General features: G+C 28.3%; 1 protein-coding gene across 1 annotated transcript; it reads right to left on the bottom strand.

Moving 5' to 3' along the window:
- Nucleotides 1-3,047: 3,047 nt before the first annotated feature.
- On the bottom strand, nucleotides 3,048-5,025 carry XTH31 (xyloglucan endo-transglycosylase-related 8). Its single transcript, XM_011033999.1, has 4 exons — nucleotides 4,774-5,025; nucleotides 4,566-4,666; nucleotides 4,261-4,478; nucleotides 3,048-3,710 (listed from the first exon to the last, which is right to left on the bottom strand). The coding sequence occupies exons 1-4, from the start codon at nucleotides 4,976-4,978 to the stop codon at nucleotides 3,350-3,352; spliced, it is 885 nt and encodes a 294-aa protein (XP_011032301.1). The 5' UTR covers nucleotides 4,979-5,025; the 3' UTR covers nucleotides 3,048-3,349.
- Between the last annotated feature and the right edge of the window lie 16,157 nt (nucleotides 5,026-21,182).

The raw sequence follows: 21,182 nt of genomic DNA, 5'->3' as shown, positions 1-21,182 counted from the left end.
AAAAAAACCGAGCCTCATGTAGTTCGAACTTCCAACTTCAGAGACCGTCTTCTCTAGATGGACCGAACATGACAAGGCCTCAAGCTCTTAACAAGCTGAGTCGAGACCACCAAGAACAATTGAGTTACGAGCCTTTTGAAGATTCATAAACTGAACAAGGCCACATTGATCAATTTATATAATGTTTTATCGGCATATCTGTATCTATATCCTTCTATTCGCGCAATAAATTATATACTTATCATCTCTAAATTATCTACACAAGAAATTAATTATATATTTCCTATATATAGTACATGCATACGCTACTGTTGAAACAAAAAAAATTGAAAAAAAAAAGAAATACAAATATAATCTACTTTTTTTTTTATATAGATAGAACTAGTATTATTGAGTTGTGTGTGCTACTATTATTTTAAGTATTTATATGATAAATATATAAAAAATATAGATGTAATCTAACATAATAAACTGCTTTTCATTAATAGAAATACTAATATCCTTGAAAAATACAAATAAACATATCAGCAAATTAAGATTGTTGGTATATTTTAAAGAGTATTAAAGTTTTTCACATCTTAATTGCACTATTTATTGTGTTCAATGCATAGAAGATCATCGATGAAAAATGTTTATTGATGTTTTCCTGAGAAGTATAAGGTGTTGTTCACTTATCACTTGCTTTATTTATTACTATTTAGTATATATGAGATCACTGATAATTAATGTATGTCAATATTTTTTTAAGAGCTAAAATATTGTTTATTTTTCACTTACAATATATATTATTGTTTATTATATATGGGATTATTGATGGTTAATTTACATCAGTATTTTCTTGAGAGTTAAGATAATGTTTATTTTTCACTTGCATTGTTTATTATTATTTTTTATAGACAGAATTATCAACAAACTAAAAAGTAACCAATGATAGTTGGTGGGTTTCTAAAAATTTTAGATTAAATTGAAATTTTAATTAGACTTGATAGATGGAAACATCAACGAAACAATTAAAATATTAATTTTTTTTATTTATTATTGGTAAAGGCATTGATGATAGTTGGATCACTTCTGAATAATTTTGGATTAAATCAAAAATTTCAATTAGACTTTATAGATGAATAAAATGATGGAAAAATAAAAAATATTAATATTTATTTTATTGTTGGTAAAGTTGTTGGTAATACATGACGTGTTTCTTAAAATTTTAGATTAAATTAAAAATTTTAATAAGACTTTACAAACAAAAACGCTGATTAAACAATTAAAATATTAATTTTTAATTTTCTTATAGTAAAGACATTGATAATATCACGTGTTTTTGAAATTTTTTAATTAAATTTAACAAGATAAAATACCAACATAAACATTAAAAATATTAATATTTAATTAATAATTAGTAAAATCATCAATAAAAAACTTCAAATAAAAAGACTAAAATTCATAGAATTAGAATAGACAAACATGTCTCTTCTTCTCCTTCCCTCACTTCTTCTCTTTCCCTCACACTTCTTCTCTCTTTCTCCCAAATCTTCATCTTTCTTTCTCTTTCCCTCACCGACTTCTTCTCTCCTCCTCCCAAATCTTCATCTTTCTTTCTCATTTCACTCTCTTCTCTCCTCCTCTACGAGTATGCGTTTTCTCTCTTCTCATTCTCTTCTTCTCTTGTTATTTAATGATTTGTTCAGATGTTTCTTTTTTTTCTCTACTCAGGCTTGAGAAAATTCAGTATTAAGATAAGATTCTTTTTTTTCCTTCTGTTTTTAGTGTTTTATTTATTTTTAAGTAATTTTTTGTTATAAATAATTGTATAAATGTTGATGGTATTTTTTTTATTTTTTTCTTAAATAATTGTATAAATATTGATTTTTTAAAATAATGTTATTAATAATTGTATAAATATTATTGAAAAATTTTAAAATTTTATATTCTTTAAGGATTGAATGTAGATTGTTGGAGTTTTTAAAATTTTTTAACTTTTCAATAAATTCAATGATTGTATAAATATTGTTAGATTTTTTTTTGAAGTTTTATGTTTTTTAATAATTTTTAATAAATGATTTTCTTGCATGAGTCTGTTGATAAATTTTATGGTGACAGATTATAAATATAAATATTAATAAAAAAATTTATTAGTAAATTTAAAAATTTTATTGTTTTTGAATTAACTCTCAATGAAAAATATTGAATCCACGGATACCGCATATACATCTAGATAAACCTTCATCATATTTATGTTGAAATCAAAACTCAAAAATCCCCCACGAACATAGTTATATGACTTAGAGTTTTCACAAACAAAAAGTTAGAGCACTCGAATCCAAAATCTTTGAAAACACATACAAAGGTGGTCTGCAAATTCCAAACTATTATCTCAAATGCTGTCGGGATAGGATAAATTTTTCGTCTCTTGGTTGAGGAAGCCTCAACGAAGACCATAGAAACGGAGACCTACCATAGATAAAATATGTACTAGCTAGCTTGAATCTTGTGACACCAAAGCTCTATGCATGGTTGTGGTCCCATTTGGTGTCACAAGATTCAAGCTAGCTAGTACATATATACACCATAATAATGCATGTGAATTGTCCTAAAATCCAACTCAGGTAAGACAATCGAATTTCACAAGCAGCTACAGTTCTTTCTGTGCTATTTTCGTTCTATATTGAAAATTGAAAGTGGAAGAATGAAAACTCGTATTCCATTTTTCTACGCAGGTCTGTCACTCTGTTTTTTTTTTCTTCCAAAAAATTTAAGTGTTCTTGGAAAAATCCTATGCACTATTGTTTTCGCTTGTGCATACTTCTTGTAACAATTATACATGAAGTGTTTTGGGATTAACTTGTACATTATCGAAATTAGTTTTTTTTTCCTTTTTTTTCCAATGTCAATATAATATATTCAGAAAAATTTCTGATACCATGATTAAAACTATAAAACAAGCATTGTTTTTAACTATACAGGATGAGCTTAGCACATTGAGAGAGATGATAAAAAGACGTCTCCAAATTCACACAAAAGAGTAATGCTGTTGGATATTTCGAGAGATGATAAAACAGGCTTCCATTTTTTGAACTTTATAAAAGCAAGGGTAATGCAAACAAAGCAATACGACAAACAACAAAAGCGAAGAATACTTCTTGGAAACTTGGACGATCAACAATTCTTGCACCCATTCTTGGCAAGTGGGACCCGTCTCAAGACTATCCAACTCGAAGCAAACTGCTCATAGCTAAAAGAAGAAGAAAACAAACCATGGAAACAGAGCCCATAGCCGTTTAGATGAGACCATACTAACACACTTATGCGCGCTCAGTGAGTTACAGCTCTACTGATCGAGTTCGAATCTTTAACACTCAGGTGTTTGGGTATGGTCCCTTTTCCCATCCCTGCAATAGTCATAAACCAAGTAGTTCCTCTGCACCCATTCCATCACCGAGGACTGCTGTTGGCTCAAGCCACCGGAGCCGGATGGAGAAGCAGACGGTGGGCTGCAAGAGGCAGGCCCATCGGCGGTGCACCCACCGATTTTGAAGTTTTTGTACCTGCCAATGAAGGGTTGGTAGTTATAGTCGGCTTTGTATTTTCCATCCTCAGTGGCCCACGACGATGCATCCCAGATTGAGCCATATACCCACATTGGCCTTGAAGGAAATGTTGCATCGCTTTTTCTTGGATACCTTCTGATGGGAACATCGTCCACCAAGAATCTGTACGTGGTCCACATCATGATCAGACAAAGTTCATCAATGAAAGAAGAAAACCACTTAAGTACAACAAAAAAAAAAAAAGCATTTTACATAAATTTAAAGTTCAAGCACGGACATCATAATTATTGAAAGCTAGAATTTTATTTTATTTTATTTTATTTTTCTAATGGTGGTGGGTGCATAAAGTTTGCTACTTATGGGAGACAGGATTTTGGTGTATTCATTTTTTTTATTAGATTCACCATTCTTTTCACAATATCCTTTGCAATAATTAAAAAATAATAATACTATTAATTAGTCACTGCAAGTTAAATTTGGTGCAAAATAATGCCCATGAGCCCCCCAAAATTTCCCTGGTTAATTTAACCCATTGGAAAAAGGAACTTTTATCACGGGCATCTATCAGCCCCAAATGGATGAGATATTTGCATGGATTGATAAAATGAACAAATAGACTCCACTGAGAAAAGGGGAAAAGATAAAGAAAAAAAATCCAACCACAAATTAAAAAAGGTTGAGTATATATGTGTTAAAAAGTAGTCGTACTGACATGATCTCACTTGGGGTCCATAGAATGGCATAATTATGAAAATCTTGTGTCGGATCGAACCACAGATGAAACTTCTTCTCTCTTCCAATGATGTTTCTATCCCCACTTCCTCTTATGTACACATTTGTCTGCAAAGTGTATGGCTTATCGGGAGTTGTTCCCAGGAACTCAATATCTATTTCATCATGGTCCCCAGGATGGGCTTCATTATTCGAAAGCTGTCACAATAAAGAGCACAGCATGAGCAATACTAGCCAAGCACAAGCACACACACAATATCTAGCTAGCTATCCTGTGACTCTCACATAGAAAGATGTAATCACTCCAGCAGTGTAACCAGGTTGAAGCTTGATGGCTGCACCAAAGTATCCTGATCGATATGGATGAAGTGACTTGTAACCACTACCTGTTGTATAATTACCATTAATATTATAAGTAACGAGAAAATGCTCTCAGGTGTTAGTAGAGTAGAAGAAGCACAGGTTGCTATATAAGTAAGAAAATTAGTAAGACCTGAGCTACTATCAAGCCATATTGTTACGGTTCCTTGCTCTACTCTTTGATGCTGAGCACCCCAAAGGTTGCTATACCCTTGATCAAAGCCAATTGAGCTTATTCGGGAGCTAGGATAGTAGCCAGGTGAAGGCGTATTTTGAGCAGTAGTGATCATTAAAGGGATGATTAATAGAGTGAGTGGAAGGTAGAGAAGAGAAGCCATTAAAGGGAGAATACTAAAAATGTGAGACAAGATATGGCATGAAGATGTGTGTTTAAGTGCAGAGCAATGAACTTAGCTAATTAAGCATCTGATATGATATGGCAGAGTATGGCTCTGCAGTTGGTATAAATAGGGATATCGAAGACCCCACAGCACAAGTAAGGTGATGAGTTATAGTTGATGAGCAGACAAAAAAATGTGAAAGATTTGATGAAATGAGAAGGATTGGTTGACTTTCGCGTGCATATCCTTTTCCCTTTACTTTCCTCTTTATGAGTAAAACCCTATTTGTGATAAGAACTTGATGGTTAAAATTAATGATTGCTCACTTGGACAAGCAAATTAAGATCATGCATGGGGTTAGGTTTAATCCTATACACAAAGTAGTTAACAAGCACAAAACCTCAAGCATGAATGAAGCACCCATGGATATGCGCTCTGAAAGTGAAAATTACTCAAATTGATCATGAAAAATGCAAAAAGATGGACGGAAGAGTGGTGAAATAAGGGGCTGATACATTAGTTTCTCATCTAAATTGTCTTCACTGTTCCTATTGCTTGCATGTAAACATGCAGAACCACAACTTTATATTATAATTAATAAAGCAGCCATATCGTTATTAATTTAGATACGCTTGTCGATATATACATATAGATACGAATAAGCTGGTAGGAAAAGGAAACATATATCTTGACATTTCCTTTTGGATGTATACAGCCTAATATTGATGCCATTACAAACTGTACATGGTTACATTTCTTAAGCACTCTTTTTGTTTTCTTCTAAATCGTATTGCATTGATATCTAGCTAGAAACTACATGTAGATGTTCTGTTTTTTTTTTTTTCTCATTTTCATATAATAATAATTAATGATAATAATCTAGTTTGATCTTTACTATATGGGGAGGGCCGATATCGGAAGGATGGATTTAGGGACCAACTCCTACCTAGAAAAGTCTTTGTTTATTGCCATCACTCTGATTTTAAATCCTTCATCAATTGAAATGTCAACTTTAGCATGTTTATTATCCTTAAATATTGCCATCCTTTGCGCAATCTAATAACAGCACTTACTCAACATTGGTAGTAAAGAGATCTCGACAATATGATGTAAATCAAAAGTTTTTTTTATGTTAATACCGTAGTTAATGATATTTTATTACTTATATTTTAGAATTTATTTAAAAAAAACACAAGAAAAAAAAATACTCTGAAAAAATATTTTATTAGTTACTTTTCAAGGCTTACAAAAATTATAAAAATTTCTCTTCTTATAATTTATATTTTTTCTTGTGTTTTTTTTTCTTTGAAAATAAAATCTAAAAATATATAATAAAAATGATTGTGATTGCTTTCCAAATAACTTTTATGTATGTTAATAATATTTTTTATTTTTAAAAAATTATCTTGTGATATCAGCACATCAAAACTATCCAAAATATATATAATATATTAAATTTTAATAAAAAAAATAATTTAAAAACATGTTTCCAAGCAGTGCCGAAGTAGAGCCTAATAATTTTTTTTTTCCTTAGCTCAACAAATGTTAGTGTTTTATTCTCTCTCGTGGAGAACTTTCCTTAACGACAATCTCAATAATTAAAAGCTAAGGAGCTAGGGGTCAAGGCAGGTACCAAAATATGGAGGTAAGTTATTGGAATCCATTTCTGCTCAACTGTCTGTCTGTCCTTGATGTTATAATAATAATTTAATCTTCTTACTACATGCGGCAATTCTTCTAGACTTCAACTTGTTCATGCTCTCTCTGTGTTTTTTTTTCCTCGACATAAAATCCAGCTGATATTTTGTTGAAATGGTTGAACAACAGCATGTTTGGAACTATCTATAACTGCTATTAAAGTGTGACAATTGATAAAAGAAAATACTATTGACCACCTTTTTTTAGACATTTGACCACGTACTGAAGTTGCATACAAGAAGAGACATATATAACTGTGGAGAATTTCTTGGAGCAAGCCCACTAAAAAGTTGCTTAAAGCAGGGGACTTGCTGAATTTGCTGCTTGGTGATCGGCAACAAAGATTTGCTTAGAAACGATCGAAAACGAAGAGAGAGGTACAAGTTAACTAGAAACATGCGCGCGGAAAACTGGTCAGTTATGATTACGAAGTATAATCCATAATGTTTATAGACACATGATTTGATATGTAGGAACATTTTCATATGATAATATATTAGAGGCGAATTTCAGTTCGAACGGTATGATTTGGACTCAAATATCTAGCCAACTGATTTTTTTTCTTTAGTTTGAAATGATTTATTTTGGTTTTGTTTGATTTGATTCAGCTCAATTAGTTTGAGTTAGTTTAATTTATTATCGGATTTAAAAGTTTTAATGATAATTTTTTATTAGTATTTACACTCATAGTTTATCGGTAAATATTTTACTGGTGGGCTCACAGACATAAACAGTTCATCAAAAAAATTGTCGTTGATAATTTTTAGTATGCCAATAATAAATTTACCAATGGATTTATAGATAGAAAAACTACGTAAAAAACTTATCTGTTTCATTTTATCGGTATTATCCTTAGAAAGTTTACCATATAACTGAAAAAAATACCAAATACGATTTTATCAATGTTCTTATTTATTCGTCAGTATATCCATCAATAAATATAACATATCACTGATGGAATACTACCTATAATTTCATCAAAAAGTTAATAATAGCAGTGATATTTACAATAATTCTTTTTCAATTCTCTGGAATATACAATTTAAATATTTGTACGTTTAAATACAATAAATCTAAAACAAAGATGGCGCTGAAGGAAAAGGAGGCTAGTTGTTATTGAGATCGTGGGGCTAATAAAGATGAGCACATAGACTACCCTCGTGTGATCTTCTCTCCATTACCACTCAACATATTTCTCTATAATCCGCAGTGAGTTATTTATATTTTTCATTGATATGGGTCGTTCGATCTTATACTCAGTAGTCTAGCATCGCCTCGAACTTGGGAGAGTTTGAGTGCTCAGAACTGATGGCGAGCATCTAATGGTTGAAACACTATAGGTCATCCACAAGTTCTTAGTCGTAGTGTTAGAGAGTCCATACATACGATTTCTATCGGGCTTATAGGACGATCCCACCTTCATTCATAAATCTAGATCGAGATTCAAATAAGTCAAATAATCGTTATTATATCTCTCTTTTAGGAAATTGTTATATGTATCTTAGAAAGAAAAAATAAATTCATTAAATGAAGGAAATTATAACTTCATAAAAAAATCAGATGAAAACCAACTTATCGTTAAGAGTTGAGTTCGGCTATCCATGAACTATTACACCCTTTTTTAGCGGTCATCACTTTGTATATGAATTTCAACAAAAAGTTTCAATGAGCTTGACTTAAGCCTAAGAACCATAGCCTGCAAGATAAAAATATTTTTAGTTAATTATATTTACAAAGAAGAACAAATAAAAAAATAGAAATAGTAAAAAAAATCTTATCATCCATTTCGCATGCGAATGAACGAAACATAACAGTGAACATATCGATGTTGATTCTCTAAACCAGATTATAATAGTCAAGTGAAACACGTGAACGTCATGTGCTAAATGTAGCCCACTTATACATACTTGATTAGTACTTAAAAGTGCATTGGCTTATACATACTCAGAGACATATGGTGGTCTGGAATCATTCCAAACTGTCATGTCATTCTAAATTAGAAGCTTGCTTTCTTTCACGTATTTTTTTGCTTTCTTTTATGCCTAGTAACAAAAATCATGCAACTTATATGTTATCAATAAATTATTTGTTAGTAAATAAAAAAAAAAATTAATATTTGAAATAAATAAATTATCTTGATTTTAATCTTATCTAGTTGCAACATGATTCTCTCAAACCCTCTCCTCGCAATATTATCATCAACTCTCTCTCATTTAAATTTTCCCTTGCAATAAAAATTATAAGAGGAAAATTTCAATAATTTCAATAAACTAATCAAATTAACATAATAATAAATTTTTAAGTTGATACTAATCTTAAACTTTGAAAACCATATATTAGCCTTGGTTTCCATTCAGAATGTTTGAAAACCTGACTCTATTAAAACAATAGAATTTCCATCAACAATTTAAAATTTGATGTGATTGTTCTCGTAGCCTCAATGTTTATAGGCCTAAAATTACATCCATTAAATAAAATTATTTTTAAAAAATTATTAAACATGTTATGAAAGCAAGAAAATCATTCTTACATTGAAATGTTGTCCTATCCACTGATCCTCATACTTGTGGTAAATGAGTTTCATTGTGAAAGGACCCCCCTAACATTGTGACATCAAACTCGACAAACCTGCATTATAAGTCGATGCACGTGCCCTCACTATCTATTCATGTTTGACACCTAATGACTTGAGGTCATCAGCATCATTGCTAGAATAACAAGAAGTGATGATGTCCTCATGACATGTAAATAGACTTTCCTTGTGGCATTTACACTGATTAACAGGAAAAAATTAAACAATAATTAAATTAATCCTACACATTTAATTGAAGTTGAAAAACAAATACTAAAAGTATTCAAAATAATGAAAATTTTATTTAAATAACAACTAACATTCAACATAAAATTTAACAAAAGTAAGCAAAACAAACAAAATAAAGGAGAAAAAGGAATAAAAATTCTTGTGTTTATGGTGTGGTTAGTGTTGGTTGAGAATTAAAAAAAAAACAAAAGAAATGAAAAGAAATTGTTAAAAAACATGAAAAATAGGAAAATAAAGAGAAAAATAAAGACAACATATCTTAGGATGAGAAGAGAAAATGATGCTTATTTCAGCTTGGGTCATGAACATAAAAAAGAGTGAAGAAAAAAAAATAGAGAGGGGGTATGAAAGAAGAAGAATAAAGAAGATGAAGCTCTGTCTATTGTGGTTGTTGTCTTTTGTATTAGATTTTACCAACATAATTCCCAACAGAATATTAAATATCAATATACTAGCCAACAAAAAAATAAAAAGCAATAAATGACTCGAATATGTTGAATTCGTCGGTATATAATTCAAGATGCATGTTCATTGATTTCATTGAAAATTGAAGATTCATATTGTTAAAATTGTTAAAGTGTTTCTAGGCTTTTATTATTAGAATGGTACACCATCATTCCATCTATCACATCATGTTATTGGTGTCATGTCATGTGTTCATCAATCTTCGATGATATGAATAACTTCTATAGTTTAGATTTTGGGAAGCATCTAAGTTTTTTATGTGCAAACAGAGTCTTTTCCCTGTCAATTTTGGGTTTATAACGAGAATGTCTATATGTTTTGTACTTGGTTGACTTTGTATTTTTAAGGTAGTACAACATGTAAAAGTTTGGATACGTGTTAATTTTGTAATATTCTAGACCAAGGGGTTTCATCATGGACTTGATAGTATATAAGTTCCCTCTCAACCCATTTCCTTTAGGTAAAATGTTTCTCATCCATTCAACAATTCTATCATAACATACACCGCTTAAGCTATGATCCGACTTAATGGTGAAAACATGTGCAACAATCGTAATTTACTATAATTAGTTAAACAATTCCATTATAGTTTATTAGAATCTTTTAAAAGATTAAACAACTTGGTTGTTCTATATTAAGTTTTTCATTTACAATTGGACATTAACCGGTATAATCTTGATTTATTCTCATCACATCCATAATTATATTTTATAAGAATTACAATTTTCATTTACAATTCTATGCATGTTGCTAGTACTAGAAGTTGACCCAACCATTCTCTCTGTCATGATCATGTAAGAAACATTTGGTTCTTCGTTTGCATACCAACATAAATGAGTATTTTTTCATGAACTCTTTTTGCAAAAGATGTGCATCATTATAATATTTGAATCGATAAATTTTTTATTTCTACATCTCTTAAATGAGTATCTAATACCATCTCTACTAATATTTTTGGATTAGATAGTGGGTAATTAATAAAATCTTGAATCTCATTATAGTAATCTGTCCTCCGCAACCCTTGGGGTAAATATTGATGCATTCATGAATGATCATCCATTACTTATATTAAACCTATTCAAATGACGATGACAACATGTTTTAATTAAATATATTAACTAAATAAATTTAAAACAATATTAGCTAAACTCAATCTTATTCAATCTCTTTTAATAGTTCTCTTAATTTATTATCAATTATATATTTATACAAATTTAAATTTCTACACATTGGTTGAAAATTATAACCCGACAATAAAATTGAGAAAATATAAAAACAAACCTATTGAATAAACCATTATTTATTTCATCACAAAACACTAAAATCAAAAATTCGACATAAGTTTTATTAATTTATAAACAAATATAATTTTATAAAATTTAAAACAAACCATAACATGTACAAATTATAAATCCATACAAAACAATTATATGAAAAAAACTATAGAAAAAAAGTAAAAATCCAAAAAAAAATACATATTCTACAAGAATATGGAAAAACAAAATATGTAAAAATTATGTTCAAATAAAAAAAGGGTATATTTGTTTCCTTAAGGCGAAGAATCCTCAATAAAATTAAAACTAGAATTCGAATACTGACAAACTGAGTATTATGATAACCAAATTTATTATGAGAGGTTGAATTATGCTGAAATTGAGGGGGTGTTCGTTTGTTACAGAAAAAATACATAAGAAAAAGAAAAAAGAAAAATGAGGGAGGGGGAGAAGAGAGTTGATTGTTAATTCATAAATTAAATATTATCGATGGATTTACTGACGGAATTGTTTCATTGGGCATTCCTTCAGTTTTTATTTGTAAAAAATATCATGTCACCGTATGATTTGCCTTTATGAATTTCACTACAATATTGTTTATAATTCTGTCAGTATATACCGATGAATTATTTTTATAGGTAAAAGTTACATATCATCATATTTTTTTAGTTTTTTTATTTCTTTCTCACTGCAATTTTCTTGATATATGCCGACGGATATAATGATGAAAAATTATATTGATAAAATTCATTGCAATGTACCGACGAAAAAATTTCACCGATTCCATTTGTATTTGTTAAATTTTTGGTAATGGTTTATTTAATTTTGGGTTTTGATATCAAAACCAAATTGAATCAAATTTTGTTTTTAAGTTTTCCAACTAAATTATTGAAAAAAAAATTAAAAACCCATTTAATATATTGAATTCGTCTATACATAACTCAAGATGCACGTTTCTTGATTTCACTGAAAATTGAGGATTCACACTGTTAAAGTGTTTCCAGGCTTTACTATTAGAATGATGCACCATTACTACATCCATCACATCATGTGATTGGTGTCATGTCATATGTTCATCAATCTTTGGTAAGATGAATAAAATCTGTAGTCTAGGTATGTTTGGAAAGTATCTAAGTTTTCTGTGTGCAACAAAAGTCTTTTCCCTGCAGAAACACGAATGCTCTGTAGTCTAGGTATGTTTGGAAAGTTTCTAAGTTTTCTGTGTGCAACAAAAGTCTTTTCCCTACAGAAACACGAATGATTATATGTTTTGTATTCGGTTGAAGAATGCCTATATGTTTTGTACTTGGTTGACTTTGCATTTTCAAGGTAATACAACATGCAGAAGTTTGGAAATATGTTAATTTTATAATATTCTAAACTGAGGGGTTTCATCATGGATTTGGCGATATATAAGTTCTCTTTCAGCCTGTTTCCTTTAGGTAAAATATTTCACATTCATTCAACAATTATACCATAACGAGCAACGCTTAAACCATGATCCTACTTAATGATGAAAACTTGTGCAACGATCGTAATTTACTATGATTAATTCCATAATTCCATTATGGTTCGTTGGAATCTTTTAATTCAACAATTTCATTATGGTTCGTTGGAATCTTTCAAAAGATAAAAAAAAACTTGATTGCTTTGCATTAAGTTCTTCATTTACAATTGGATAGTAACCGGTATGACTCTAATTTATTCTCATCACATTCATAACCATATTTCCATAAGAACTACTATTTTCATCTACAACTCCATACACGTTGCTAGTACTATAAGTTAACTCGACCATTCTCTCTATCATGGTCTTGTAAGGAACATATAGTTCTCCATTTGCATACCTACATATGTATTTTTCCACGAACCATTTTTGTAGAAGATGCATCATTACAACATTTGAATCGATAAATTTTTTATTTTTGCACCTCTTGCATAAGTATCTAATATTGTCCCCACTAACTTTTTTGGATTAGATAATACATAATTAATAAAATCTTGAATCCCATTACAATAATCTGTCTCCCGCAACCCTTATAGTGAATCTTGATACATCCATTACTTATATCAAATTTATTTAAATAATTATGACAACATGTTTTAATTAAATACGTTAACTAAATAAATTTGCAAAAATATTGGCTCAACTTAATCTTATTCAATCTATTTTAATAATTCTCTTAATTCATTATCAATTATATATTTATATAAATTCAAATTACTACATATTTATTGAAAATTATAACTCAACAATAAAATTGAGAAAATATAAAAACAAACCTATTGAATAAACCATTATTTATTTCATCACAAAACACTAAAATCAAAAATTCGACATAAGTTTTATTAATTTATAAACAAATATAATTTTATAAAATTTAAAACAAACCATAACATGTACAAATTATAAATCCATACAAAACAATTATATGAAAAAAACTATAGAAAAAAAGTAAAAATCCAAAAAAAAATACATATTCTACAAGAATATGGAAAAACAAAATATGTAAAAATTATGTTCAAATAAAAAAAGGGTATATTTGTTTCCTTAAGGTGAAGAATCCTCAATAAAATTAAAACTAGAATTCGAATACTGACAAACTGAGTATTATGATAACCAAATTTATTATGAGAGGTTGAATTATGCTGAAATTGAGGGGGTGTTCGTTTGTTACAGAAAAAATACATAAGAAAAAGAAAAAAGAAAAATGAGGGAGGGGGAGAAGAGAGTTGATTGTTAATTCATAAATTAAATATTATCGATGGATTTACTGACGGAATTGTTTCATTAGGTATTCCTTCGATTTCTATCTGTAAAAAATATCATGTCACCGTATGATTTGCTTTTATGAATTTCACTACAATATTGTTTATAATTCTGTCAGTATATACCGATGAATTATTTTTATAGGTAAAAGTTACATATCATCATATTTTTTTAGTTTTTTTATTTCTTTCTCACTGCAATTTTCTTGATATATGCCGACGGATATAATGATGAAAAATTATATTGATAAAATTCATTGCAATGTACCGACGAAAAAATTTCACCGATTCCATTTGTATTTGTTAAATTTTTGGTAATGGTTTATTTAATTTTGGGTTTTGATATCAAAACCAAATTGAATCAAATTTTATTTTTAAGTTTTCCAACTAAATTATTGAAAAAAAAATTAAAAACCCATTTAATATATTGAATTCGTCTATACATAACTCAAGATGCACGTTTCTTGATTTCACTGAAAATTGAGGATTCACACTGTTAAAGTGTTTCCAGGCTTTACTATTAGAATGATGCACCATTACTACATCCATCACATCATGTGATTGGTGTCATGTCATATGTTCATCAATCTTTGGTAAGATGAATAAAATCTGTAGTCTAGGTATGTTTGGAAAGTATCTAAGTTTTCTGTGTGCAACAAAAGTCTTTTCCCTGCAGAAACACGAATGCTCTGTAGTCTAGGTATGTTTGGAAAGTTTCTAAGTTTTCTGTGTGCAACAAAAGTCTTTTCCCTACAGAAACACGAATGATTATATGTTTTGTATTCGGTTGAAGAATGCCTATATGTTTTGTACTTGGTTGACTTTGCATTTTCAAGGTAATACAACATGCAGAAGTTTGGAAATATGTTAATTTTATAATATTCTAAACTGAGGGGTTTCATTATGGATTTGGCGATATATAAGTTCTCTTTCAGCCTGTTTCCTTTAGGTAAAATATTTCACATTCATTCAACAATTATACCATAACGAGCAACGCTTAAACCATGATCCTACTTAATGGTGAAAACTTGTGCAACGATCGTAATTTACTATGATTAATTCCATAATTCCATTATGGTTCGTTGGAATCTTTTAATTCAACAATTTCATTATGGTTCGTTGGAATCTTTCAAAAGATAAAAAAAAACTTGATTGCTTTGCATTAAGTTCTTCATTTACAATTGGATAGTAACCGGTATGACTCTAATTTATTCTCATCACATTCATAACCATATTTCCATAAGAACTACTATTTTCATCTACAACTCCATACACGTTGCTAGTACTATAAGTTAACTCGACCATTCTCTCTATCATGGTCTTGTAAGGAACATATAGTTCTCCATTTGCATACCTACATATGTATTTTTCCACGAACCATTTTTGTAGAAGATGCATCATTACAACATTTGAATCGATAAATTTTTTATTTTTGCACCTCTTGCATAAGTATCTAATATTGTCCCCACTAACTTTTTTGGATTAGATAATACATAATTAATAAAATCTTGAATCCCATTACAATAATCTGTCTCCCGCAACCCTTATAGTGAATCTTGATACATCCATTACTTATATCAAATTTATTTAAATAATTATGACAACATGTTTTAATTAAATACGTTAACTAAATAAATTTGTAAAAATATTGGCTCAACTTAATCATATTCAATCTATTTTAATAATTCTCTTAATTCATTATCAATTATATATTTATATAAATTCAAATTACTACATATTTATTGAAAATTATAACTCAACAATAAAATTGAGAAAATATAAAAACAAACATGTTAAATAAACCATAATTTATTTCATCACAAAACGCCGAAGTCAAAAATTTGATATAAGTTTCATTAATTTACAAACAAATATAATTTTATAAAATCTAAAACAAATCATAACATGTACAAATCATAAATGTATACAAAACAATTAAATGAAAAAAAAAACTATAAAATAAGCAAAAATCCAAACAAAATACATATACTACAAAAATATGCAAAAAAATAAAATTTAAAAATTATGTTCAAATAAAAAAATGGTCGATTTGGTTTCTTAAGGTGGAGAATCCTCAATAAAATTTAAATTAGAACACAGACACTTATAAACTGAGTATTGTGGTAACTGAATTTATTGTGAGAGGTTGAATTATGTTGAAATTGAGGGGGTGTTCATTTGTTATAGAAAAAATGCATAGAAAAAAAAAAGAAAAATGAGGGAGGGGAAGAAGAGAGTCAATTGCCAAATCATAAATTAAATATTACCGATGGATTTACTGACGGAATTGTTTCATTGGGCATTCCTTCAGTTTTTATTTGTAAAAAATATCATGTCACCGTATGATTTGTCTTTATGAATTTCACTACAATATTGTTTATAATTCCGTCGGTATATACCAATGAATTATTTTCATAGGTAAAAGTTACATATCATCGTATTTTTTTAGTTTTTTATTTCTTTTTCATTGCAATTTTCTTGATATATGCCGATGGATATAATGATGAAAAATTATGTTGGTAAAATTCATTACAATATACCGACGAAAAAATTTCACCGGTTCCATTTGTATTCGTCAAATTTCTGGTAATGGTTTATTTAGTTTTGGTTTTTGAAATAAAAACCAAATTGAATCAAATTTTGTTTTTAAGTTTTCCAACTAAATTATTGAAAAAAAAAAACCCATTTAATTGGTCAATTTTTAGAGATGTTCCAGATAATTTGATTAATTTTCTCACCCTTATAATAAACATTTAAATAATTGATTTTTTTCCTAGATCTTGTAGGCTTTAAAAAAAAGAGGGAAGGCTACCGTATCATGTAATCCAAAGGCCTATTGATTCTCAATATGAAGAAAAATGTTATTATTTAAGTATGTATGTTTTTATTTTTTTTTAGTTAAAAGCAAACAAATAATTTAAACCAATTTGCAAATAAATATCCATAACAAATGCAGCCTTAAACTATTTTTCGGTTGCTTCATTTATTTATCATCTCTGGCTTTACTTTTCTTCAACTATATTATTGTTTATGGTTCACTAAATGGTCAAAGAAGGAATATTGAGTTACTAATTACATACAATAAAAAAAGCTGCTTTCATTTAGATTTGAATTTAACTAAAATAAGCTACCAAATATAAAATTATTATATAGCCATATCATTCAATATACAGTACTTTGAATGGGATTTATTTCTCTAAAACAATCCTTTCTATGCTTGATTTCCGGCTGAAATCATGTGACTTCCTGCCATGGATGGAAGCAATGTTTGGGTTTTTTTTTTTGGTAATGATGGAGGTTTAATATTAGTTTATGTGTATTTTAAATAATTTTTTAAAATTTTAAAAATAATAATTTTCTAATAATTTTGAAGTTTGTAAAAATTAAACTGATAATTTTTAAAAAGTAAATTTAAAATCTAATTAATTTAACTATAAATTAGATAAAACAATGTTTTTCTGCCATTGGTGAGAGTTAGAAGACAAGAAGTGTGTATCATCAATTCATATTTAAATCAAATTTGTTAGGCTATAGCTATCAAAGCCATATTTTTCATCGTGCTCGCATGAGCCTGTTTTGGAGGCCGCCCTATGAAAATTAGACAGAAGGGTCTGTTGTTTCGCTCGGCCGCCAATGGCCTACTGATTGAATAATGCGCGGGCCTTGTTGGCCGACAGATCGAAGAGAGGTCTGGGGTGACTCGGGATTGTACCTCCTTGTATCATTGGAAGCCAATGAAATTAATGACATCCAAAGTTCACGATTACGAAAAGTTTGTTTGATCCTTCCACGTTACCCTTGTTTATTATAGTTGTCTAGATATAGAAAGCTCACAATATCAAGAAAAACTTATAATGCTTAATTAACTGTTTAATTTGATAAAATAAAATTTTATTAATATAAAATAATTAAGTATTAAAATATCAAAATCAAAACTAAAATAATATAATGACATGGAGTCAATAAGCAATGACAACTTTGCTAGCACGTGCAATATCCGTGTCAACTAATGAGTTATTTTGATTTTTCATGATTTTTTTATTTATTATTTAAATTATTTTGCTTTTATAATTTGCCTTGATTGGTTTAAAAATTAAGTTTCATGATATTTTCTGTTTTGTTTTTTATTAGTTATCTTATTTACATGATTCAAGCAGCAAGGTTTAAGAATCTTACTCAAATTTGTTGGTTTTTTATTTTATCTTTCTATATTAAATTTATTAAAAATTAAATTTTATAATTTTTTGGGTTATGTTTACCTCACAACCCATAACTTGATCTAACTAGAAATTAAGCTTTATATTTTTTTTTTCTTTTGCTTTTTAAAAGGTTGTCGTATTTTTATGATCTAAATTGTATATTTGATGTTTAAACTGCAATTTATTTAGGTCATTTTTTGTTCATTTTTTAGAATTTGATATTTTTTTTCCAGATTTGATGTTGAACATTTTTGTTTTGATTTGTTTTAATTTTTTTTAATTCTTAGATGAATTAGAAATGTATTGTATATATTTTCATAATCATGGTCAAGAGATGTGTTTTTATAATATTGACAAGTATTTTTCATGCAAGTATTTTTTTTTAAATTTTTTTATATGAATATTTTTTAATATTTTTTATTGAGTTAGTTTGGGAATTGTGTAAAAAAAATTTATATTAATATTTTTTAATTTTTTTTTATTGAGTTAGTTTGGGAATTGTGCTACATAATTTTTTTTACCTTGCTTTATATTAGATTATTACATTCATATTATTTTAGGTTGCGGTGTTTATTTTTTGTGTTTTTATGTTTTTTTTTTAATTTTATCATTATACATTAAATTTATTGAGAATTAAATTTTATATTTTTTTAATTTATTTTTATGATGTTATTTATATTTCATGAATCAAGTTTATAAATTTGACATATTTACTCAAGACTAAATTTTTTTATAATTTTATTTAATTTCATCATTCATTATTAGATTAGATAGAAATTAAGCTTTATTAATTTTTTTACATAGATTTTTTTTTCATATGTCTTCGTTATTATTTTTTATTTATTTAATCAGTTTATTATTATTGTTTTTTTTATATTATATAATAAACACACATGCGCACCTGAAATTCTTTATTAATTTTTTTTTTTTTGTTAACGTTGATTGAATGTTTTTGGCACGAACAATCTAGTAAATCCCTTATCATGTGTTCAATTTAACATGCAGTATATGGTGACGAACTCAAGTGCTTCAAATCAAAGCTCAGAATTCAAATCTTCTTCTGGTAGTGGATAACCTTCACCGTCTGTACTGTTCGATGCTTATAGCATCGGCTCCATGAAGCACTACTTTAATCTCAATTTGCCTTTAACGATTAAGGGTGACTTTTGATTGTGATGAAGATCAGCAAAGGAACTAAAAAGCAAAAAAAAACACGAGTGGCTTATCTGCCAACCCTCACACTTGATGATAAGATATGTACGGAAATACTGGTGATCTTTGAATTATTGATCATGTTTTAAAACTTTAAATTTCTAATAAAAACATTAATAAATTCTATGTCAATCAAGATGTCAGGAGGCAATGACGAGATAAGAGATACTATCCTCCCCCAGATCATCAATCCAATCGTTTATTTTTAATTAATAATTTATGAGTACGTTGACGGATATAGATAAGAACACATAAAGAAGATTACGCATAAATTATAAAAATTCATCAAAGAAAAAGCAGTATTTCACTATAAAATTTTAAAGTTTTAAAACCTCATGAGCAATGAAGTTTTAAAGCTTTAAATTTTCATTATTATTATTATTATTAGCATATATATATATATGCTCACTCTCACCTAAGAAATAATCGACGTATGCAATTCTTTTTTCTTTTTTCAATTTAAGAAATGCCGAAAGGGAATCAAGATTCCAAGAGTATTGATCATTTAATTATTAATACATCAAAATGAAACGAGTTTTGCTTAGAAAGAATAAAGCAACATATCCATCAAATTTAATTAATCATCAATCAATACATAGAAGTCTTCACCATTATATTCCACTACTATCGAATCCAAAACATCTCTAGAGGGTTGATCCTTTCCCCTACTTTTGTTTCGAATTAATTAATAGCTTGGTGAATTAAGAGCTCCAAGAGTAGAGATTAAAAAGGATCCATGTGAAAAATCATCAATCGCAGGCCAAGGAAATCAATCTCAAATGTCTAATTGATTATTAGCCAAATTAAATGAACACTAGCTAAGAGGAAGAGAAGAATAGGAGAGGTAGAGGGAGATAGAATTCGATGGGTATGATGGGTTTTAATTCCGTGAACGTTTCAAACAGGGAGAGTGTTGAAAAGCCATGTGTTAGAGTGAGCAATTTGCACACCAATTCCTCATGGTTTGAATTTTCATACCTTCAAATTAGTGAAAACCCTAAATTCTGAATCACTTTCTTATCAATTCCACAGGGTAAAAAAATACCATTTCCTGTTCCTGAATTGCTTTGTAAATCTTTTAGTCGTAAAGCAAGAATGATTCTCAGCTTTTTTGGTTCCTCGCTATTCTAATTTCTGGTAAAATTAATAATCATGTCCGTTCAAAGTCTTGTGTGTTGAATTAATGATGGTTTGATCACTTTCATTGAAATAATAAAGGAGCTTTTATTTCTATTTTTTCAAAGAAGAAAATGTTTATCACTTACGGCTAAACAAAGAAAAAATGGTATGTGGTGAAAGATGTGAAGAATGTTCTATCGTGCAGTCCTTATGCCGAGTTTCTGGGCTTCTCCACCATAATATTATAAACCACAAAGGTTGGGCACAATTCTTTTTATTTTTTTACAAAAAAAAAAAATGCTTATCAATTTTATACATACATGTAGCTTAAATCTCTTTTCTTTACGATCATCATCTATATTTAAATTAAGACTCATTTATTTACTGAAAAATAATTTATATTTAAAAAATAAATTTAAAAAAATAAATTATTTTTTGATGTTTAATAGTATAATAGAAAATACTTTCTAATATTTGGTTATATCATGAAAAATAAGTTGAAAAATAATTTATTAATATTTTTTTTCAAGTTTATTAAAATAATGAATAACAAATTTTACAAATTAAAAATTTAAATAAGAATGAAATTAAAAAAATATAATTTCATAAATTATTTCAAATAAAATAAATAATAATAAAAATAA

The sequence above is a fragment of the Populus euphratica genome, unplaced genomic scaffold (genome assembly GCF_000495115.2).
Source record: "Populus euphratica unplaced genomic scaffold, PopEup_1.0 scaffold103.1, whole genome shotgun sequence".
Classification (NCBI taxonomy): Eukaryota; Viridiplantae; Streptophyta; class Magnoliopsida; order Malpighiales; family Salicaceae; genus Populus; species Populus euphratica.
Note: the sequence above shows the minus strand (reverse complement) of the source record. Positions and strands in the feature narration are given on the sequence as shown.